The following is a 24,383-nucleotide window of genomic DNA, read 5'->3' on the forward strand; positions in this document are numbered from 1 at the left end:
TGTTATGAAATATTTCACACTTGCGACTAAACCTTGGTACACTGAAAGGATAGCACAATAGCCAAACGGGCGAGTTGGTGGTACAGCTTGTCCTGTATTTTTCTTCCACTCTGTCCGCATCGTTGCGCTGTTTGCCACCAACTGAAAGGATAGTTTTCATTCGCGCTACAGCTGATACATAAGACCCAAATTATGATCTTTTCCGATTTCCTCTTATAAAGGTATATCCCATCATACGTGCAGAGCGTGTTCTCGAGCGGTCGCTGCTCCGTGGCTGTCTGGGGCGCCATGTCAAGGAATGGATTAGGTCCTTTGGTGAGAGTCGACGGATCACTCGCTTCGAACTCTTACGTCGACATAATCAAGAGTGTCTTCCTTCCATACGTCCATGACGGACCCTTCCCGGATGTTTTCTGCTTCTTTAAACAAGATATGAGTCCTGTACACACATTTAGAAGAGTGAGTGCTCTTCTAGACGCTCGTGGCGTGCGCCAGCTGCCATGGCCTCCAAAGGGAGCGGACATGAACCCCATTGAAAATGTCTGGGGCCTAATGAAAGTCAATTTAATGAGGTCTCACATTGGAAATGCCAACGCAGACATGCTGTGGGAAGCCATAAAAGCAGAATGGGAAAGGCTCCGCGCAGACACAGACGTGATCCGTTCACTGTACGAATCCATGCCGCACCATTTGGCAAGCGTTATCGCTGCTGATGGCAATTTCTCCAAGTACTAGGAATTTCCCCTCTGACAGTCATGCCTGGATTGTTGTTGTTCTCAGTTTTGAGTTTCGTGACAATAAATATGTTGCCTAAGGATTCTTTCACTGTTTTTCGCTTTGAGCCGGTCGGCACGATAAATATGATTGAGTTGCGATGCACGCAGACTCTCGAGGTTGATGCATACGTGCCTTCGTCGAGAAGTTTTCATCGCAACGGGTAGTTTGGAGGAAAAAGGCCTCTGTTGCATGTCAGAAGATAGATGAGATTAGAGAAAGGAAACTGTGCTCCTTGTTTTCTAAAAAATTCGTTATAAATACAGCTGCCTCGCTATCAATGTGTGCTGTTCTCTGTCGACTGGCTGTGTCCGGAGCACGACATCCACAAGGCTCGAGCAGCGCGAGCAGTGGAAAGCACGCTGAAAAGCGACTACCGGCGCCCAAGCGCGGATTAAGCAGTACTCCACGCAAAGCGAATTGCCAAGGAAGGCAAGCGGGCGCATATAGGACACCCATGCGCCTAGTCATGGCACAGCGCAGCTTCGACGCACGCACCGCGCCGTTTAGTGTCCCAGAGGCAGCTTCGGAACGGCGCTCCGGCATCTCGCAAAATTTTGTCCCCGATGGTACGTCCGCGTTCGAACGTCCGTCGGATGGACTACACATGTTCCACGGTCTTGCATCGGATGGTCCGATGGACGTCCGGTGGTTGACTTCGGGTAAAAAATGGGTGCTCTGACGGACATCCGAAAGTCAGAAGCGGGATAACCGTCGGACTTCCGTCGGACGTCAATGGCCGCGTGGGATGGCCTGGAAGCCCACAAGCATAGCAGATATTGGCGGTGCACCAAGGGTTCGTAGAGTGTCGTCCGGTGCGAGGAAACGGCTGGCGGAGGTGGCACAGGCGAGGGTGGAGCGAGCACGGTGTCCAGATGATGGCTTCAGCATAGGTGAGCAGTGTTGCCACAGGAGGAAGCGGGGGGGGGGCTACTCCTGAACATTGTGGCGGATAGGGGATGGCGCTATATCGGGAGGAGGGCAGACAGGATCTTGAATTTGATGCAGAAGAGAAAGCTGGCGGGCACATTTTTCGGAGATGAAGTTTTTGGCGCGTTGCATGAACAGGGATTGCTTAGAAGATGAGGCACCAAGGGCCAAGCTAGCAAGACGCTCGGTAGATGCGCCAGACTGCCACGTAGAAGCGCGTTGCTTTTGTAACTCATCAAAGCTTTGGCACAGCTGGATGATGGTACTGACGTAGGTGGGGTTCTTCGCCAGGAGCATTTGGAAAGTGTCATCAACAATTCCTTTAAGGATGTGGTTAACTTTGTCTGTTTCGGACATGGGAGGGCTGATGCACTTAGTTAAATCAACGATGTCTTCAATATAGCTCGTGAAGGTTTCGGCCGGGAGCTGAGCTCAAGCATGGAGACGTTGCTCGGTGTGGAGTTTCCGCATGGCGGGACAGCCGAAAACATCAGCAAAGCTCGTCTTAAATGAGGACCAGGTGGAAAGGTCGGCTTCATGGTTACGAAACCATAGGTTGGCAACGTCCATGCGGTAAAGGACATTGCTCAATTTATCGGAATTGTCTCACCGATTGTAACTGCTGACGCGCTCGTAGGAGGCCAGCCAATCGTCGACGTCCTAAAAGCCTAGTAGTGTAGTTTACCTGCGAATACTCAAGTTACAGAAGCGCGTACTTCGGTTGCTTGAAAGGTATACAGGACACCCACAAGACTTACCAACAGGTCCACTGTTTGTAAAGTATTCTCTGCTAAGAGCTGATGAAGTTTATTGTTTCAAGTTATTGCAGTATGTACAAAAACATAAACTTCACATAAGTAGTAGCCCTGTCGAAACACATACGCTCGCCCTTCGGAGGCAAGAGCGCAGAAAGCCTCGAACGCGCATGAATTATGGCAAACAGCATTTAAATTACCAAATTCCAGTGCTTCTAAACAAATTGCCTGATGATGTTAACCTAGAGAAACCAATGAAGAAAAAAACGTAAAAGCATTGGTTATTGAGAAAGAAATTCGTTATCAGTGACTTCTCTTAAAATCATGTGTAGCGTCTGTAAACCAGTACTTTTTTTTTTCTCTGTGTTTAGGATATCGCCTTTCTTTTTTTCCGTTTTTTTTTCTTCTTTTTTATATGCACATATGTTCTCCGCGATGACTGAACTTTGCACCTTTGTTAATATTTTATTCTCTTTGTTGTTTATATTTGTGTATAGTCATATGTACTGCATCCTGCAAGACCTAGAAATGTGTAAAGTGGAACAACAAATGTGTGTTTTTTGTAATGTTGTCGAAACTCCATGCGGAGGGAGAGCCTCGTCAGGCCAATAGCCTTTAGCTTTCCCTTCGCTTTTTTCCTTGTATTGGAAAGAAAACCAATAAACAATCACAATCACAAATTTTGTATCCAACTGTAAGGCCTTTCTGAGGTTTGATTTTTATTAAAAAAGAAGTGCGCATTAGAATGGTGCAAATACGGCAGATGGGAAAGCTCAGGGCCATCACGGTACACATCATTGTTATCTGGTTTCTGTTTCCAGTTTTTGTCTAGTTTCCCATCCCAGTACAGGCAGAACTGGCAATGAAAATGCTGAAGAGCTTTTAGCAAGAGCAAGTTCAGAACTACTGTGTAACCTCTCAAGTATAGGTGATGCCTTTGAGGGCTAAGGAAAAGTGTAAAATCTTCCTTAGTGCACTAAAACCCCCACTCGTTGATTTTGGCAATGTTTGTCTGTCTGAAGCCTGCTAGTGGCAGGTGGCCCAGGCATGTGTACACAGCCGGTAGGCTGTGTTGATGTCACTTGACCTAAGTGTCAGGTGGGCCATCTGCTTTTCTGCTCACAACACCGCTGTTGACACCGGACTTTCTGCAGAATCAGAGCCATGACTATATGCATGAATAGAATGGCTGTAATAAACATTGTGTCATGCATCTACTGTGCGTCATCCATGCCATGCAAGCACACAGAATGCATTTGCTATATCACTGTGATCACATAGCAATATCATGAATGTCAGAGCATAGCTGTGATGAACAATGCAAAACAATGGTCACACAGTGCTAGCACACCTAATTTGTATTTAGCCTCACTTTGCACATCGACTGTCCTTTCTTTTTTTTTCCACAGAGTAAGTGCCTATTTTTACTGTATTTTGCAGGTGCGGAGAGATTTGTACAATTCACAGTATCGTTCGCAGTACTTTGTAAGACACATGCATATCCATTGTTGGCTTTTTGAGGTCATGTATGTGCTTATAATTTGTTATTCTATCAATGGAGCTGAAATAGAACATATTTTTTGGTCCCTTGTCCCTCACGTTCACGTTTTAAGCGAGTCACTGCACAAGCACTTTTTACTGCATACTGGTTTTTCTTTAGAATGGCCATGCTGTGACATTTTTCATTCAAGTTTGACAACGCAGTATGCTTTTGTCGACAAACTGGCAGAGCTCGGGGGCCCTGTGGAAGAGCCCGGAGCAGCCAAGGCGGGTGCAGCCGTCCGCCTCAGCGCCATCCGGGAGGTGGTGGAGCAGGGTAAGCACGCTCTGCTCGATGTGAGCCCCGGTGCCGTGGACCGGCTCAACTATGCACAGTTCTATCCAATTGTGGTGTTCCTGCGTGCCGAGAGCAAGCAGGCAGTCAAGGAGCTCCGGTCGCGGCTGCCCCTGCGCCAGAGCGCGCGCAAGCTGTATGAGCGGGCCCTGAAGCTGGAGCGGCTTTGGGGCCACCTGTTCACCTCGATTGTGGCGCTGACGGGTGCTGACATGTGGTACAAGAAGCTGCGTGAGACGCTGGATAAGCAGCAGCAGCTGAGCATCTGGTGCTCGGAGAACAAGCCCGAGGAGGCCATTGGTGATGACTTCCTCTTTCCTGTAACGTCGCGACTCAGCTATGCATCATCGCCTGAGAGTGACCTTGAGCTGGCCTCTGAGGGGGCGCGGCGACTGGGCCTGGTGCGGGCCTCCAGTGACCCCAGTGTGGCCACCCAGGAGGACACGCTGGCTCAGCCGCCTCCACCGTACCTGCCACCCATGCGACCACCACCGGTGAGCTTACCCTTTTCGACTGCATGATGGTATAGGTCAGCCCTTCTGTTTCTTTTTGTTGTGACTTGTTTCTGTAAGAATATGACTCACAAGGCCGCTCTGCGCATGCGTGCCTCTTCCCCTCCAGATGTGCTCCTGCTGCGCATGCGGCAGCTGTCAAGCACACACTTCGCATAGCTCCCCAGAGGGCGCCACATCTTGTGTGAATTGGTGCTACATCAGTTTGGATGTGCAAAGCCACAGCATAGTTCACAAAAAGAAAAGAGAGGAAATTCATACATAGTGCCGCATGCTCATGGGATAGTAGACGATGAGGACAGAGTGACTGTGTGTCTATGGGCGAGTCAGCCATCTTGCCAGAGTGCAGTCTTCTCTGCTGTGCCAGTGCGACTGTAGCAAGTCTTTGTTACAATAGAAAATAATACTCGCTGAAGGAACCGGAACTTGCATTCTAAAATAAACACTGAAAAAAGTCCACCGAACTTTCAAGGAATAGAAACAGAAAAGTCCATTAGATTATACGGCAGCTCAGCAAGCAACCATTCTAGAAAAGTCCAACCCTCTACATATAATCGGCCAGCTTGGGGCATACCTGCCGCCCATGTGGTCACCACACGGGAGCTGCCTGCAACACTGTTGACTTTACCATATTTACTGGCATAGTGTTCAGCAAACAAATATGGCAAGATGCATTGTATTGATCAGCCCCACAACTTTTGGAATGTAAAAAGTTGCTGTGTCATATAAGTAGGGGTTGGATTTATCAGTTCAAACTGAAAAAATAAAATAAATAAAACAAATAAAATAAAAATAAAAGTATGTCGAATTCACTTTTTGAAATTCAGTTTTAACTTCAGTTTTAGAGCTCAGTATTTTTGGCTTGCAACACATAGCTAGCTGGCTGCTGAATGCAAGTTACCCTCACTTAAAGTTGAAAATTAACCAAGCAGGGAGGCCAGGGGCTTGATGCACCGATGGTATTCTAAGATAAGCAGCGCATTTGGGTGATTTGAGATATTACTCCGCTCGCTTACATGCCTCTGCAGGCCGGGAAGCATCATTTCCTCACTGTCTTCTAGCTGAGCACTGTTTCTTTAGTATCATCACCTGCTTAGAGCAATTAGTTGGTTAAATTGGTTAGTCAGATGTATGTAGGAAATGGACACTAAACTGTGAATGAGCGTCACAAAAAAAGTATATTTTGGTTACCAGACGACTGAGCGGAAGTTCCATCGCTGCCATCAACACACAGACTGCTCAATGCAGCACAAGAACCTAACGATAACATTTCATCATAGCTCTTAGAAGTAGTCTTCCTCTTCCATTTGGTTTCCATTCAACTTGAGTTACTCATTTAATGAGAGTAGCAATTATTTCTACAATCACCGCTTCAAGCACTACCATTTGCACGTTACTTACTAGTAAATAAGTTGTTCAGGATAGACAGAAATACCGAGACAGACTTTAAACGACTTTTGACCACACAGAATTGCTACATTAAGAGGTCCCTGGAAAGGGTGTTTGAAGCTGGCTATAAAATGATTGAATTATGTAGAGTACAGGCCAACAAGCATTCATGTCGCTTACAAGACCTCAAAAGCCAGCCGATAATTTACAGTACAATTTTTAAAACTCCCGGTTCTATGCCTAGCAACGACCTGCGGGGCTGGGCTTTCGCCGAAATCCGCACTCGTTACATCATGTAGAGCTCGTTACGTCAGCAGTGGACTGCCAGAATTGGTTCGCACGTGTCGGCAGCCAGCGGAGGGGCGAGTGTGAGGGGCCAGCGGTGGAGCGCCGACATTTCAGTGTGCAAAAAGTGATGAGAGGAAAGCAAAGGCGCGAAGACGCGGCAGTTAAAATTTTGACTACAAATAAATCAGCTTCCACAAAACGCTTCTAAAAAATTTTTAGTAGAAGATATTTGTGAAGTGGCATCCTTTAGCATCCTAGGCACATTGCATCTTTGTTGAGACCTCCTTTCACAGTCCCTTCAAGAGGGTTTAAGGGGGGACGACGCGAGCTTTGAAAACCGAAAAATCGCGAAAAAGTCGATTTTTGGAAAAGTGTATATTCCAGTACTATATGTTATGGTAAACTACCTTTTTCTGTTATTATCAATATCTTATTCGTGAAAATATCGGAAATTAAATATATAACACGTCTTTGCAGCCTCCGAGCTGCGAGCAAGCCCCGAAAATGCCCTAACTACGTGCATGCGCTATTCCTCTCTGCTGAACCATAGAGTTTCTCACTATTAACTAGAGGGAAAGCTTTCGGCGCTGCACCTGTAGCTCCATGGGCGTGCAAAGCATCATGGGGCGGTGAACTACTTGGTGCACGACAGTAGGTTTTTTTCAGGAACAGAGAGTGGCGTTACTGAAATGGTCCCATTCCGTATCCACGGTGCGCTCCGCACGCAGACGACTTCGGCGTAGAAGTAGTGTGCAAAAGCCATGGTAATGAAAACGCAACAGCACACGGCGCCAGTAAAAGGTTTTTGTTTTCCAAAATGCTGTGGAAAACTTTTTAAAATGTTGAAGCAACAATATTTCTGTCAAAAACTTATTTCTTTTTAAAAGTGTGCCTGTTAAGCACGAAATGTTGGCTTTTGTGGTCTGCAATGCTTGGCCAATAGGAGAGCAAGCCATTGCTTATTTTGAGCAAAGTTTGCATTTACATGCTTTTCTGCTCGTTTGTTGTGATTTATAGACAGGATATTGAATGATAGGACATTCTTGATTATCGAACAATGTTTGTTTTTTCATTATTTTTTGGCCAAAAGTTGTAGTTCTGCAGTCAATAGCTCTCCACACCGTGATGTTTAGAGCACCCATGGTGGTACAGGTGGTCTCTTGCAAGTTCCATGCAAACTCCCATAGGCGGGGCGGCAGCTTTCCCTCTAGTTAATAGTAAGAAACTCTATGCGCTGAACCGAGCGCCGCCATTTTGGTCTTGTTTTATTCGTGCATTTTTGCGCTTTTCTTTACTACCTGCAGCGGCGGTAGCAGCAGCCTGCTTGAGGCGTGGCTAGCTTTTGATTGGAGGCCTCGCGGCGGCCTTCGAGTTTTCCGCGTCTCAAGTTTGAGGCTACGATTGGCGCGCTCCTCGAGAACATGGGGAAGGAACGGATGGCTGCTATTGGCTGCTGCGCGTGCTGACGTGATGGTCTCCACCGTCCACCTGTCTGCTCCGGTGTTGGCCTTTCGCCATGTATATATATGCGATCGCCGTGCTCTTTGAACAGTTTCATGCAGCCTATCAGTCGTTGCGTGGTTTGTCACGAGGCCTAAAATGAAATTCAGGACACGCCACGTGTTCTGGTCCGTCCGCATGGTGAAGAGACAACTGCATCGACGCTTCCTAAGACCTGGCCAGCTAGCCATCCAGTGAGCTGCTGAGAAAGATGCCATGCGCATGGGCAAGGCGAAGAAATGGAATGAGAGGCAGCAAATAGAGAAAGGGCACGGAGACAGCTCCAACTATTCAGCAGGATACCTGTGGGAATGTCGCAACTTTCAGGGGCCATTTTCTCAGAATTATTTTTTTGCCTTGTATGGCTCATCATCTCAGCATGATGTCAGGGACTGCTCATTGGATTACCCTGTGGTTTTCTTTTTATCCTGTTCATAAATAAATTTCTGAGGGCAAAGAAAGCCCATTTATTCAAGATACTGTGCCGCTGATGGCGTCGAATGATGAGGCCTAAGTGCCTCATTATTACCGCCACCGCCGTGGAGCGGCGAGGCACCCGATGTGGAGCCCCCCATGCCAGGCCTAAGTCCTGCCAAAGCGTCAGGGGATGTCCCTCGGCTATTCCGCATGGAACACCCAAGATTCACAAATTCAAACCCTTCCAAAGGCGCATCGAGTAGGGAGCCCTGGTTCCATGGCGCTGGCTCTGACAGCATGAACAAAGACTGAAAGTCACTCCTGTCGGCTGTCATCCTTTGTTAGGGCGACGGCAGTCGTTCGCTCAAACAAAGGTCACTGCTCAATTGCCTAGTTTGCCCAACATTTGGCGCCAAAATATGGGGTCACTCTGCATCCAACCGGCCAGGTAGGTGAGCCTCCGTGCCAGCTACACGCAGGCGTTATTCAAGTACGCAACACATTTCCCCAACCCGTGGTGCAGAGTCCCCCCTACGGCAGGCCTGGACGAAATAGGCAATGGCAGGGCACGCTAGGAAATAGTTTATTATCCTAACGCGAGGCAAAGCACACTGCGAAGAATGTTCTATCCGTAAAATAGATGTTCAGTAGCTTACCAAGTCATTGACGTCGACCAGCGTTGGGTTCGGGGGCCGGCGGGCAGCGAAAGGGTTCCTTGGGGCTCTCAGGTTAGGTCCGGCAGCGAGAGTCTCTTTCCCGCCGAGAGTTCCCCCTTTTATCCCCTCGGACATTGCCTCCCTAGCAGCAGATGGTTGCCGTCAACCTTAGGCATACAACCCTCTCCGCAGAAGGCAGTGCGCTGCCGTGATGTCACGTCAGTGCTGGGGCGGAAATCAGCTGAGTCGCAAGGGCGCCTTCTCTCCACATTCCTGGTGGCCAGTGCGCACGTGGAAGTCACGATCGCCGCTGGCACAAGGGACGAGGGGGGATACCAGTGTATCCCACAACACATATCGTAAACTTCGACTCGAACAACTTTTTTCAATTGTCCTACACGGTTTTTGAAAAGGTCTTTCTTGTTAAATGTAGCTAGCCCTAGTTATTCATGATTTACATGCTAATCTCAATTCTATCCTACAGACCGACGTCATTTTCCTGGATTTTGCAAAAGCACTTGAAAAAGTACCTCATAAAGAAGACCTAAACCACATACAGGAATGGTGCAAATATTGGCTAATGGAACTTAACCTTCATAAATGTAAACGATTGTCCTTCCACCGCCGAAGTAACCTGCTTGATTTTTCATACGTAATCGCTAACATTCCTTTGCAGTCCACTTCATCATACAGATACTTACCGTAAAAACCGGAATATAGGTCGAACTTTTTTTCAAAAAACCATGGTGAAAAGTCGACCCCCGTCTTATATACCGGTCATTGGCGGAAAAAATACGGAAGTCTTGCAACAATGGGTGGCTGAAGTCAGCAGCCTCCATCACCATTTTGCCACCATTTTCCGTTTCAGTAGATGCAGCGCCTCCTCTATACTTTCAGTGCCCGGCGAAAGAGCGCAGGACAATAGCCCGCCGCCGTCGGCGATAGTACAACGCATTGCCGCCAGGTGCCTCCACCTAAACAGGGTTCCCCTACGCTGGTTTAACAGGGCAGCGGAGGGGCAGAGGTGGTGCGCGTGGTGGCAAGTGGCAACGCAGCGGATAAAAACACAGCAAGACGTGTTCTCCCGCTTTGTTTTCCGCAGGTCTGGATATGTGACGATTTCAACATATCTTGCCCCACGAGGAGCACTGAGCAAAGATATCAAAGAAAAACAACCGAAAGACATCGGAAGCAGATATTACAGAATGTGAATGGATGTGAACTTCACTCGTCTTTTTCTGGCACCAGTTGAATCCATTGAGAATTTAGCTTTACTGCATTTCTAGCACCTTAGGATAGCGCAACGCGCACAGCAGCAGAACAAACTAAGAATACTCAATTCAATAAGCGATGTTGGGTTAGAAGAGAATGCACACACCATGCTTTAAATCACCTCAACAGAGTCTATTCAGTGAAGTGTCAAGTTTACAGAATCCGAACGCCATGCAAGGACCTTCTAGAATCAAGTCAATATGAAAAAGTCCACCATGCAACATATAGTGTGTTAAGAAAGAGCTTTTGCGACTTCGTCAGTGGCATACCTGAAAAACAATGAAAAGTGCGACACTTATTTAAATCTGCAGAATAAATCCAATCAGAAGTGCTTCAAGTTTAATGAAATACATACAACTGATGTTTATTTTCAAATTGCTTTCGCTTTTTAACTTTGAGGCGAGCTTCAACCAGTTCTGTGAAGCCTGTTTCACTGTTCTGTATTCCAATGTATGCGGACAGTGTCTTTCTGCCAGGAAGTTTGAAAATTCCATGGCCCCGCATGTGTTCATACGCTCTTGTAGAAAGGTGTCTCAGCACAACACATTGACGGGTCATTTTTTCAGACCATGTTGGTCGTTTCTTCCTAAAATTTATCACCTGATCAAGCAAAATTAAAGCAGAAGACTCATTTTCCGTTGCTTTCTGCCATATGTAAGAAAGATCCGTAGCGAGCGAGTCCTCCTTAATCTCCTTTAGCAGCTGCTTGTACTTATCAACTGTCTGTGTCAGTCGCAAAATTTGGCTTCTTAGGTCTTTCTCTTTTCTTTTCCACTTCGCTCTTTCTGTTGTCAGTAGACTTGTTGGTGCTCTGCAGTCGACCTGGACGCCTCGATTGCTCATATTACTCTTCACATAAGAGTGGTCCGCGGGTTCACTGACAGGTGTTGTGTCCATTAGAGCACCTTCCTCAGTAGGTGGTTCGGCCGAAGTTACGGACGGTAGCAAGGCAGAGGTTGATGCGGTGGCGGCCGAAGCGTTCGTCGACAGCGAAAACGTAAACTGGGCTCGTTTCTCTATGCTTGCTGTGCTCCTGTCTCGTGTTGCCTTCGATTGCAAATGATGAGGGAAGTCATCAAAAACGGAAGGTACACTACCTTTCTTCAGTCGACGTCTTTTGCCTTCAATGAAATCTTCCTTCTTGAAGTGCCGGCTGCAAACCTTTGTGTAGCACGACCTGTCGTTCAGTTTCCAACCATCGCGTCGAACTGCAGCAATCCACTTCTCCCTCAATGCCAAGTCTGATGGAAATTCATGAAACGATAGTCCCGGAGTCTTCTTTTTTTCATCCGACTTGCACAAAGGCACGCAACAGTACGCCATGTCAGACGAAGCGAGACGTGTCGCAAAAGCACATGTTTCAACGCAGCAAAGCACGTCGCCAAATCCCAAATGGCCAAATCACGCGAGCCATCGGGTGATAAACAAACCCTTTTTACGTGGCGCCTCCTCGCGGCTGCCAAGCGCGCTACGTGAACGTAGACGCGAAGGCGCTGAGAGCGTGAATTGCCGGGCACTGAAAATAGAGGAGGCGTTGGTAGATGCAAAGCGGAAAGTAACGGCAATTTACCGTCGCCTTCAAGAAAAACACGATTGAGTACGAGGAAGCTCACGGGAACCTGGCGGCACAGCGCGAATTTGGAGTATCCGAAAAGAGCATTCAGTACTGGCGGAGGCAGAAGCTGCGTATTACAACTTGCAGCAACCAGAAGAAAACATCATTTCGTGGGCAGACCGTAGTGTATCGAGAATAGGAAGGAAACGTTGCGCTGCGAGCAAGATCGCTGCCTGTGACTGCCGAATGCATCCGCGTGAAAGCGGCAGAGATCGCGCGTGCCTCTAGACTCACGAGGGCGCAATTCAAAGGCTCGCCATCCTGGTTGCGGCGATTCATGAAGAGGAGGACTTTGCTCTACGGCGCCGTACTTGCCTGTGCCAGAAACAAACACGCGGGCCGATTGGTGCGTGATATTGTTAAAAAATTTGCCGGGTGTACATACAAGCAGCATTTAAATGAAATTAAATACTGTCACCATTGTGTAACCTCTCGAGTCGCATTTGTTTCAAAGTAAGGATGTCTTTCGGTACTTTTTCCATTGAAAAAGATCTTTTTCATTTTTAGAATTGGTTAGTTAGGGGGTCGACCTATATTCCGGTCCGACCTATAGTCCGGTTTTTACGGTAGGTATCACGCTGTGTACCAACTTATCATGGGCTACACACGTTACTAACATTATTTCCTCTGCTAATAAAACGCTCGGGTTTTTACGATGATATCCTCACCGCGCCCCACAAAAGGTAAAATTACTAGCATATAAATCTCTTGTATGCTATGAATCTTTGCAGTGTTTGTGTGTTCATTCTTCAAAGCTGCCGGCACGCCGCTTTATTGCTTTGTTTGCGATGCAAGACGCGACCAGATTTATCTCGATTGATCGCATCCAGGCAGACCTCATTCTACGTTGTTCCAGATTGTTCTACTAACATTACATGCTTTATCTCGAAAGTTCGCTATCGGCTTTAAATTGAGCACGGCTGACAGCGGCAGGCATTCTGTTCGACCGCCGAGCACGCTTATTGCTATGCCGCCGCTGAGTGATTCAGTCCATTGTGGGCGCAAGTCAGCCAAAATAAAAACTTTTTGTTTAGATGCCATTTTTGCTGTCGTTCTACTTCTCGGACTGCAGTCATCACTTCGTAACAATATCCATCGCCAATTTGGAACCCTCATCAAGTTTGCCTTATCAATGCGCTCGAGTCACTTCAAAACAGAGCAGCCAGACTCATTCATTCCTCCTAGTCATACGACATCAGTGTGACATCTTTAAAAGTGGAATCCAGTTTAGCACCCCTTCCACTTCGTCGTCGTATTTCTAACCTCTGCCTATTCCATAAATTTTTCCACAGTTCGCTGCGCTGCGCTCCCTGCATTGCCCCACCGGCCGGCATATCTCACCACATTCGTCATTCTTTCCAAGTGTGTCGCCCACGTGCCCGTACTGTTACCTGCGCCGCTACTTCTTTTTCATCGTGTTTCTGTAGACTGGAACGACCTCTCCAACAACATTGCTTCCATTACATGCCCATCCAAATTCACTGAAGTTGTTACCGTCCTTTTGTCAACATAACACTTGTTCAATTGACTTTTTTGTACCCAGCCCTTTTGTACCCCAATATGTCTTTAAGGTATTAAAATGAAGGTATTAAAATGAAATGAAATAAAATGGGGGCCAAAGTGGTGCGTTGCCTCCACTGAGGGGCCTCAAAGGTCCAAGCACACTCATCAACATCTGCATGTTACAAATTCTCCTGTGGGAGTTATACAATGTAATCTGTATCACCGTAGTCACCATTTCTATGCTGCACTTTGGTGGAGCGCAGGCGCCTGGTACTGGGAGCTTTTGAATTTATTGAGTAGCGCAACTCGCACAAATGCTTGATGTTTCACACGGTCTCAGTCCTTACAAAGTCTTGAAATCTTATTCTTATATTTTGTTGTTTTCTCAGTGTCCCGTGTTTCCCCAATGGAACGTTGCCTCGTACGCATTGCGATGTAGTAGAGCAGAATCTTCGCAACAGCGTCATTTTTATGTTCATGGCAAGGGAGCGTTACATGAAAGGTGTCCAGAACATGGTCGATGGGGCGCCAAAACACATCGCAGTCGTTCATATTCTTCGAAAAAAAGACTTCTGCATAGCGAAGCAGGTTGAATAGTTTAGTCTTAGGGTGCACGAGTCTGCCCCTTGTTTTTCAGAGTGTCAAAGAGGCTGCTTTTATCGTTGACACTGCAATAGAAAGAGACGCTCTACATTTTGAGCAAGGAAACATTTTTGTTAGTTCCCTTGTCAGGAACCCTGTCAAATAATATAAAACTGCGTTCACAACGTCCGCATCATTATTGTCGCTACGAAACATCAAGCATTTGTGCTAGTTGCGCTACGCAATAAATTCAAAAGCTCCCAGTACCAGGCGTCTGCGCACCACCAAAGTGCAGCAGAGAAACAGTGACTGCAGTGTTAACTATTTGTGAAAGACATATGGAAAGTGGCATAGGAAAAGAACTTCGATCTTAATGATTGTCACAGTATTAAGTGATGCCCTCAATGTATACATGTGAATACATTTGTATATAGGTAACGCTTTTCACAAACATTTCATGTGGTGCGGCCCGCCTCGGAGGCAATATGAATAAATGCGATGCCTTCATATATTATTCATTTGTCCTGTGTTAGATATCACAATTTGGCGCTCGCTGAATTGAAGGCAACAAATCGAAAAAAATAGCAAGAAGCCATAAGAAGTTATAAAGTGCAATGATGGATTACTTGTGCCTTAAAATGGATTTTGAGAACAGCCTGGCGCTGAGTTTTATTTGATTGATTTGATTCGGCTGAGCAGGACACATGAATCAGCAGGCTATGGTTGTACGTGTTGTGTTAATTATGACCGATGCTGTCTGCGGGAGCATATGCTCACCTCTTCGTCTTTTACTTCTTCAGCAAACTTCTTAGAATGCATGTCTCTCGTGTAAGCGCACAAACTAAGAGCATTCACATGCTCAATGTGTCCCTTCACGACCGTCAAGTTAAAAAAAAGGGTAGCCATCACGTGGCACTTTCCACCATTATGCGGAAGAGCGCCGAGCCACAGGCCCTTCAACGGTTATAATTCGAACGTAGATTGCATCCCATACTATAAACCCACGTTTTACCACACGGTAGGTCAGGGCAGCATGATTATTGCGAAGAAAATGGTGGCCGCGCAAATGCTCTCCTACAGAAGCGTGGAATACCAAGAACACCAAACACAAACCGGAGGGAAAACAAAAGAAAACAAAAGAACATCGTCACCACTGTGGGCATGATGATTAGCTTTTGTGTTCTTTTGTTTTACCTCTGGTTTGTGTATGGTGTTCTTGGTATTTAAGATACCTTTGACGTGAATAAAAATCTAGTTGCGAGTCAGCGCTTGTGGTGTCCATTCTTCGTTGTGTCCCGTAGTTTTATTGCGCTGTTCAAATATGTCATCCTATCTGAGCACGTCGCGGAAGCCTGCAAACCATGGTTGCCTGTTCGCTGCACCTCGTTCTTACCAAGGCTGGCAGCGTCGTTTGTATTGTTACAATTAACAACCACGTGGACGCCCAGCTGGTCCAGCGATGCTTCACCATCACGTCGATGGCGCAGAAGGTAACATTGATCAGTGGCCTGCGCTGACTTATCTGAACTCGAGCGTGAGTACTGCGACAGAGTGACAACCTGCGCGAGATACATTGAGCATAGTGTGTAAGGCAAGGGCGATGGACAGCTCTAAAGTTAAAAAAAAAAAAAGAAAGCTTGAAACATTTGCCACAGAGCAGTGTCGTGTTGAAGAGGGGGCCCCACCTATGGAACGGGGCACTTTGAATAATTTTTTTCTACCCAAAAAAAAAAAAAATAGCTTGTATTGAAATCTTCACACTTATTTTTCTCAGTTTGCACTTTAAAACTATCATTTCTAAGCTGCATCAACAAAAGCAGCTTTCAAGGTGGTTTCTCGACTGAAATTTTCTCAGGAACAAGATAAGGTACTTTTGAGGTCGTTAAATGTTTTCTAACACAAAATATTTTGAGATCTCTGACATATAATGACAACAAAAAAATTGAACTTTGTTTTTAGAGTGATAACATTTATACAGAAATGGTAAAAAAAATATGCAACTGGCCTTATCCAGCACTGTAAATCATCTGAAAGATATCTAATCACAAACAATTGGTATATCTCCATTATTTTTGAAATGATAGACACACCTGATTGCTCAATATGACAGCTATAACTTTTTTGCTGTTTGAGCCAGGGAGCTGAAATTTAGAATATAGTCTAACGAGAAGAAATACACCATCCTTGAAAATTTTATCACAATTGGCGCAGTAGTTCAAAAGTTGACTCTTCAGCTTAGCATCCCCCTTTAATCTGTGCACAGAGGAGAGCGTCACGACGCACAGCTGCTGATTCCGGCCAAATTGACGTTTTAAGCAGCCCAACACTAGCCAAGCCATATGTGATGGCACCTCATCTCGGTGGGGGCAGTGCCATGAGGGATGGCAGCAATCTGGCTAATTTTGAAAAATTCTTTCAGGTGTGCCATGGAGGTGCTGGCATGCCATGGACCACCATGGCCATAAGAGCAGCATGTTTAGTTCAGCACATTAAAAGAGCTTCCGTTCTGAGACTGTCCAAGAAGCAACGATCACCGGGCCATAGTGTATGTTCAGATAATTGATTTAAAAATGCGATTTTTATGTCTCCAGCATATGAAACGCAGTGTGCCTTGCCAATGCACACCTTGAAGAGTGTTGTAGGGTTGTCCACTGCCAAGTTGTTGCCTGATACTCTGTTAGTTCAATAACTGAAAACTCAAATTACCGCTCGACAGTGCAGGAGTGACTGTTGTAGCACCAACAACTTCGTTGCTGGGACGGAAAAGTGAGACTGAATCTAGAACAAAAATTAATAATACCCAAACATTTCTTCCGAGAAAAAAAAAATTGTTTGGATCATGATCAACAACCACCTCAACCATTCCTCATTGCTACATGCACTACATAGTCTGAAGGCAGATGGGATCCCTGTATTAATTTCAGACGATGAGACTTGCTAGAGTTATCCATTGTGTGAGGCAGTTATCCGTTGGTTGGGAGTAGAATTTTCTTGGGCATCATACAGTTGCCATTGGATTGCCACAGATATTCGGAACTTTGATGCCCAGTGTAACAAGTGGTGAAACCTCCACAAATGTTGCAGCTTTGCAGTGCCAGCTGCTGTTCCTGCTCTCATAGTGCACATAATTTTTAAACACTGTCTGTTGCAAAGTTTTCTGGCATAATTAGCCCGGAAGCTGCTTCTCAGTTGGCCAACCAGGCAGCAACACACGTAATTCACTTCCAACAAAACATTTAAGTACACCTTGGAGAGGCAGAACTGGCAACACCAAAGGCAAGGCCTGGTTTATTTTATTTAAATCATTTCGTGCCTAACTGTGGCTACTGCATGGCCTGGCATATTTTGCTGTTCATTGCTCTGCAAATATTTTTAAACATATTATGGACCTGCAGTGCACTTTTCAGCAGTAACATCGTTGTTCTACTTCGAATGTCCTCTGCTGCAACGTATTGTACCCTTGTTACAAGCATTTCAATATGGCTGTGGCTCTGTTTTTCACCATGCAATTTTCGCGGCCTTGACGAATTTTGGCCTCAGAGGAAAGCTGTACAAATGGATTGGACACTATTTTAAAGAACGACAAATTTTTATTAGTACTCCAGATGACCCTACACTCTTTCATGCAGTGGAGAGGGGCGCACCTCAGGGAGCGGTGCTTAGCCCTCTTTACTGTTCAATATTACCCTTCTACACATAAACAGAAACCTTCTGCGAGGAGTGCACATAACGATTTATGCAGATGCCATCTGTATCTGGAATGCGTCACGTTCACATTATATCACCCAGCAACGTCTTAAGAGGTGTTACTGCACATCTCGATGTGCCTGGCCCCCCAAGGTCTTCATTTCTCGCCAGAAAAGAGAGTTGCCATGGCTTTTACAAAAAAAAAATATATTCGCTCCTCCAAGGTGGATGGTCACTACCTTACGCATGATCACAGTGATTCCTAGGTGTAATGATAGGCAGTAATCTCTTGTGGTCACCTCAGATCAAAAAACTTCACGAGAGGATCAGTGCGGCATCGCAAGTTTTCATGTTTATGGTGGGAACACGGTGGGGCAGCAACTGTCGTTCAATGGTTCTGCTTGAGAAAGCCTACGTTGAAGGAATCTTGCGCTAATGTCTACAGGTGCTTCAAAGATTATCTTCCACAAGCAAGAAGATTCTCGAGGCCGCACGCAACAAATGCTTGCGGATATGCTTTGGCCTCCCCAAAGGTTCCTGTGCAAGAGGAACAGTGGCGGGAAGCAGCCTGTCCCCACTAGATGTGATTGCCGCCCAGGAAACTATGCGTTCCCCTCTCCGCCATGCCATCCAAGGGAAGAAGCACCTCCAACATAGAGCTCACTTCAACTCTGGCTTTGGCAAAGCTGTGCAGCTCTTACCCCTCCCCACTATTAATCAGCCACAGAAACTACTACGTCTGTCCTTTCCCCCCTGGACACTCATGCCTCTAAAGGTGAACAAGTTCTTTCCAGGTGTGGATGCAAACAGCCACATGCCACAGGCAGCACTACTGCAGGCTATTCTAGCCTACTTAGCCGAGGAATATACGCAGCATACCCACATCTTCTCCGACAGTTCAACTACTCAAGAAACCTCTTCCTGTGGCCTTTATGTGCCTTCAACAAGCCATGTCCGTTCTTACCGGCTGCAGCGGAAGACTTCCTCTACGACAGCTGAGTTTCACAACATTAAAGAAGCTGTTTCCTATATCCTGCGCCGATCCTCCGGCCGATGCGTTATCTTTACCGACTCGAAAGCATCCCTGCAGATCCTGTCCAACCTGCTGAAGAAAACCAATCATCAGCCTATTCTCCTTGATATTGGGTATCTACATCATTTGACTATTGTTGCAGGCCACTGCATAAGATTTCAGTGGATACCAGCACACTGTGGCACATTCTGACCGATGTAAAGGTAGACGAAGCGGCCCGTAAAGGTTACCAACATCGGCGATACATTCAAACCTTTTTCACAAAATCTGATGCGTCCCAAATGGCTAAAAGATTTGCTTCTGAAGAAACGTATCGGCTCTGGAGCTTGCTGACACATCACTACCATTTTCTGTACTTAGTCGACCCTCGCCTCAGATCAAGACTCCCACCCAGAGTTCCTTGCCATCTGGAAACCCTTTATCACCGACTTTGCCTGTAAGCAGCATTTACAAATGGCTTGCTATACCGTTTCGGTCAAATGAACAGTCTGCTTTGTGCCAACCACGGCTTGAATGAAACTGGAATATACAGTGGAATCCCATTGAGCGAAACTCGATGGGGACAAGGAAAACTGTTTCATTTATTGGTAGTTTCATTTAAGGGTTGTGACCCACAAGGAAGCTGTGCAAGGTAGTTTGCTTCAGGTTGGTATACCATGACTTCACCAAGCAGTCATTCATCCTGGTTAGGCTGCATATGTGTTCCAAGCAACCCTCTTGCTGGAGGTACTGCTGGAGTAGTTCAACTGTCTGGCTTGCCTCATTAGTCGACACTAGGGAGCTATGGTTGTCATCATGGTCGGTCTCATCTTCACTCTCATTGCTGGTGCTTCCCTCAACTTCCTTCAAGATGTTGGCTAAAGTGTCTTCACGGCAGGTGACAACGTCATCATCAATGGCCTCATAATCACCCATTGTCACATTGCTTGTGCCACACCTGTCAGCCAGTAGACCAAAAACGGCGTGTGCTTCAGAAATGTCGTCAGATTTTTCTTGGTCTGTGGACACTTCCTTGGAGAAACCCGTATGATCGAAGCATCGCTGAATTGTAGTAGCTGTGACTTCATCCCAAGTGCAAGCCAGAATGTGAATAGCACAGAAGATCTACGGTGTACTTGTCCCTGTCCATACACAGCACCTTCCTCCTCAGGACGTGGTGATAGAAGAAGACCTTTAAATTGCGAATGATGCCCTGATCCATTGGTTGGAGTATGGCTGTTGTGTTTGCAGGGAGGAACTCCAGCTGAATGGAATTCAGGTCGTGCACTTCACCATGCGCTGGGCAATTGTCCACGATAAACACGACCTTCCTGCCCTTCCTGGTGAACTCGGCATCCCTCTGCCTCATCCATGCCTTGGTATTCGCTTCGTATAATACGGGCAGTCCTTGGACACCCTTAAAAGCTCGAGGGTTCTTTGCTTTCCTGATAACGAGAAGATTCAACTTTTCCGACCCGTCCATGTTGGCCCCCACTAGAACAGTGACGCGGTCCTTGCTATGGTTTCCACCAGTGCACTTCTCACCTTTGAAGCTGAGCAACTTGTTCGGAAGAAGTTTATAAAAATGCATCATTTTGTCCACGTTGTAGATGTCGCTGGGCCCATAATTTCTGAATTCTTGGAGCTTCTGCTGCTGCCAGTTGGTGCAAACATCTTTATCAACCGCAGCACTTTCACCTGCTATGGTGCGGAACACAAGGCCGTCACAGGAAGGTTCGAACTTCGGGTGCGCTTGAGAAGGAGGCCATCAGCCATTGGATGCCCCGGCGTGACGTCACATTGACTGAGGCTACATATTCTGCGACAGTTTCGTCCAGCGTCACTTGGCAGCTGCGGTAGCGGAGACAACGGTCATGCTATATCTTCTGCCCATATTTTGCAGGTTTGCTACCAGAAATTTTCATTTACTGCATGTAAAACTATTCAGTGTGAATCCGCTACCATATTGCTGCCAAGCACTTTGTTGCGCGTCTTGTTTTGGAGCTGGTTTGCATTTTGTTTGTCAAAATCCGAGAAATGACCAAAGAGCTTCAGAAAATGTTTGAAGACTTGAAGCGTGAAATAAAACAAGAGTTTTGCGATATGAGAGAAAGCATCGAGCGAGACCTCAGGAAAGATATCAGAGAAATTAAGACCAGCATGGGCTTTATTAACAAAAGCTATGAAGAAATAAAAGATTCTGTTAAAAGAGTTGAAACAGAGAACAAGGATCTGAAAGAAACAATAAGAACGCTGCTAGAGGAACGTCAGGCTCTGTGTGCACAGGTAAAGGAACAAGAGTCCTGACTTATGCAGACCGAGCAGCACTCACGGTGTTTCAACATTGAAATTAAAGGAGTGCCACAAATAGAAAATGAAAACTTGCAAGAACTAACGAAAAAACTGGCTCAAGAAATTGGCATGCCTCTGGCAGACGCTGACATTGAGGTTTGCCATCGTGTTCAAACTGTCGGAAATGCTGCCTCCCCTAACATAATTGTGCAGTTTACACGCAGAGCTCAGCGTAACTCTTTCCTGGAAAAAGCTAGAAAGTGCAGGCTTACGGCAAATGACCTGGCGTTAGAACCGAACGACATCTTTGTAAACGAGCACCTGTGTCCAGCCATGAAATGTCTCTTTGGTGCTGCAAATGCAGCGAAAAAAGCGCAGGGTTGGAAATATGCGTGGGTCAAGAATGGAAAAATCTATGTTCGCAAATCTGATACCACACCCGTCATCCCTATCACCCGCGTGGATGACCTGTCCAAGATAGCATAAAGTGCTTGCACTTGTCTAGCTTTGTTGTCCAACAATTATGGGTTTTCTGCCGCAAGAAATTCAGAAGTTGGTTCTGACCAAAAAGCCAGCCCTATCCTTTTTTCACCAGAATGTTCGCTCTTTAAAAAATAAAGAAAGTGAAATGAATGCTTTGCTAGATCTTTTCAGGAGTATCATTCACGGTGTTAATGCTTACTGAAACATGGTATGAAGATGAATCGGCTGTATTTCAATCACCTGGTTATCAATGTTTCTTTCACAATCGTCAGGACAAGAAAGTTGGCGGTGTTTCTATTCTTGTAAAAGAGAATGTTATCTGTGATACTGAAGAACGTTTCTGTGCTGTCACACCTGATCTTGAGGTGCTTACTCTACGCCATCTTGATAATCTGTTTTGCGTGGTGTACAGGCCACCGTCTGGTACTTTTAGCCGATTTTTGGCCTTCTTAAACGAAGTTTTCGAATATGTTGTGGAACAGAAAGTGAATATCTTTTTGGGTGGAGACCTGAACGTGAACATGCTTATACCTACGCCTAACCAAAATGAACTCAGCCTTACTTTTTCTGCATATGGGCTGTCCAATGTTATCACTTATCCAACACGGATCACAGAACAAAGCTCTACTTTATTGGATGTATTTATTACTAATATTAGCACTGACACAATATTCGCTGGAACTACGTATACTAACATGAGTGACCATCTGGGAATTTTTCTATTACTGCCTGTCAAGGATGTTCTCGACGTCCTGTGCCCTGTTATTACCTACATATTCAACTTAATTTTATCCACTGGAATTTTCCCTAAGGAAATGCAGATTGCCCGAGTGGTGCCAATATTTAAGCGTGGAGATAAAAATTTACTCAATAACTATCGACCGATTTCCCTACTTCCTGTGGTTTTCAAGGGCATTGAGAAAATAATCCCTACTAGAATAACTTCATATTTTGATTACAATCGCTTATTCCTTGACTTTCAGCATGGCTTTAGGAAGCATAGGTCTACTGAAACGGCACTTCTAACACAAAAAGAAATTATAATACAGGCATTTAGAGAAAATAAGCTCGCTATTGGTATTTATATCGATTTTACTAAGGCATTTGACCTCATTAATCATGATGTCCTTCTTTTTAAATTAAATAGGTATGGTGTACGTGGCGTAGCGCTAACTTTATTAGAATCCTACTTATCACACAGAGCTCAGTATGTAGATATAAACACAGCAACTTCTTCTACTCTCCCTATAACATCTGGAGTGCCTCAAGGAAGCATCCTTGGGCCATTACTGTTCTTAATTTATACAAATGATATTTGCTACAGCACAAGTAGCGCTCATGTAGTATCATATGCTGATGACACATCTTTCTTTATCACAGGTACTTCCAAAACAGACGTCGAAAAACAAACAATGCACTTATTCAACTCAGTTTATGGGCAGAGGCAAATTATCTGCGAATAAATCCAGTGAAGACTAAAATTATGTTGTTCCGTCCTAAGGCAAAGAAAATATCGCGAGCTATCAAAGCCATATTCAATAGCCAGCCTATAGAGCTCGTTGAGTCCATAAAAGCACTGCAGTTACCTTTTCAAGCAATTTAACTTGGAATACACATATTGATTACATACGTTCAAAGGTCGCCGCAGCCCTTGGTATACTTGCACGGTTTAGGCACATTCTTCCAATAAGGGTAAAGATCATACTCTACAATGCGTTAGTACTTTCTCATTTGCAATATTGTAACATAGTGTGGGGCACAACAGGCATAACAAATCTTAACTAGATACATCTGCTTCAGAAAAAAGCAGTGAGATGTATTGCAAATGTACCACTCTTTTCTCCCACCAGGAATATTTTTGTAAAGTATGAAATCCTTCCAATATTTGCGTTATATACTTATAGACTACTATCATGTTACAAATCTCACCTAAAACACCCCGACAACCTCATCATTTTGCTTGCACAACTCATAGAAAATGCCAGCTGCCGTGACACAAGACACAGAGAAATTTGGTTTACCCCAACACCAAGAGCCTATTATGTGAATCAATCCTTATGTTATATAACCTTCCAATTCTGCTGAACAGATTAAACGAAGAAAATTTTGACATAACCTGAAAATCAAAACACGAAATTCGGGAATACTGCCGGGAGAATTCTTTTCCTTGAGAATTTCAGATGCAATCTTTCTGATTATTATGCACCATTCGTTGTATGATTATCTATGACCTTTTCATCGCATCGCATTTTATTTTGTCATTTTTGCATGATGTGCATAGGTGGCCTGCGAAGTGTTGATTTATTTACTTTTGCTTTGTATGTATGTATGTTTGTTGTATGTATAGCCGTCGCTTTTCCTCCTGTACTGCCGGATATGTAAAGGAGCCGGGACCATTGTCAAGCTGTCGCCACAGCTTTTAGTCCCGGCTCCTCCTTTGTAAGAAAGGAATAAACTTCAACTTCAACCACAGGAAATGCACCTTCTCAAGGTCCTCGTGGTCGGCTAGACGCATCCTCTTCCTATTGGGGTAAAAGCCTCGCTGTTGTATGCTTTCTCAATATTCTCGCGATCCTTCCGTATCCTCTCGAAATCGTGCAGTTCGGTATGCCATGCCTTTTCGCGATAGCGGTCTTGGACTCCTTGGCACATTTCACGTCTTCAAGAATTTTCATCTTGACGTTTAAAGTCATGGCATTATGGGGACGCTTTTTAGCGGTTCCCTCCATGTTATACGCACGTATAGACCTCCTTCTCACCGCAACGTCACGAAGATGCGGTGGCGCTGATGTCAGCAGCGACTTTCGCATTGTAGGCAAAACAGGTTCCGCCTGCCCGCGCCTACCGCAGCTGTCGCAGCTACCGGCGGCTGCATCATGCCT

The 24,383-nt window shown here is 45.6% G+C and overlaps 1 protein-coding gene across 1 annotated transcript in view; it reads left to right on the forward strand.

Annotated features, from left to right (window-relative positions):
• Positions 1-24,383, forward strand: part of LOC144095630 (tight junction protein 1-like) — a 432,906-nt gene that overhangs the window by 269,322 nt on the left and 139,201 nt on the right. Inside the window, exon 15 of the mRNA XM_077629302.1 lies at positions 4,189-4,787. Coding sequence (XP_077485428.1) covers positions 4,189-4,787 — 599 coding nt within the window. The remainder of the gene's footprint in view (positions 1-4,188; positions 4,788-24,383) is intronic.

This window comes from Amblyomma americanum, chromosome 6 (assembly GCF_052857255.1).
Source record: "Amblyomma americanum isolate KBUSLIRL-KWMA chromosome 6, ASM5285725v1, whole genome shotgun sequence".
NCBI lineage: Eukaryota > Metazoa > Arthropoda > Arachnida > Ixodida > Ixodidae > Amblyomma > Amblyomma americanum.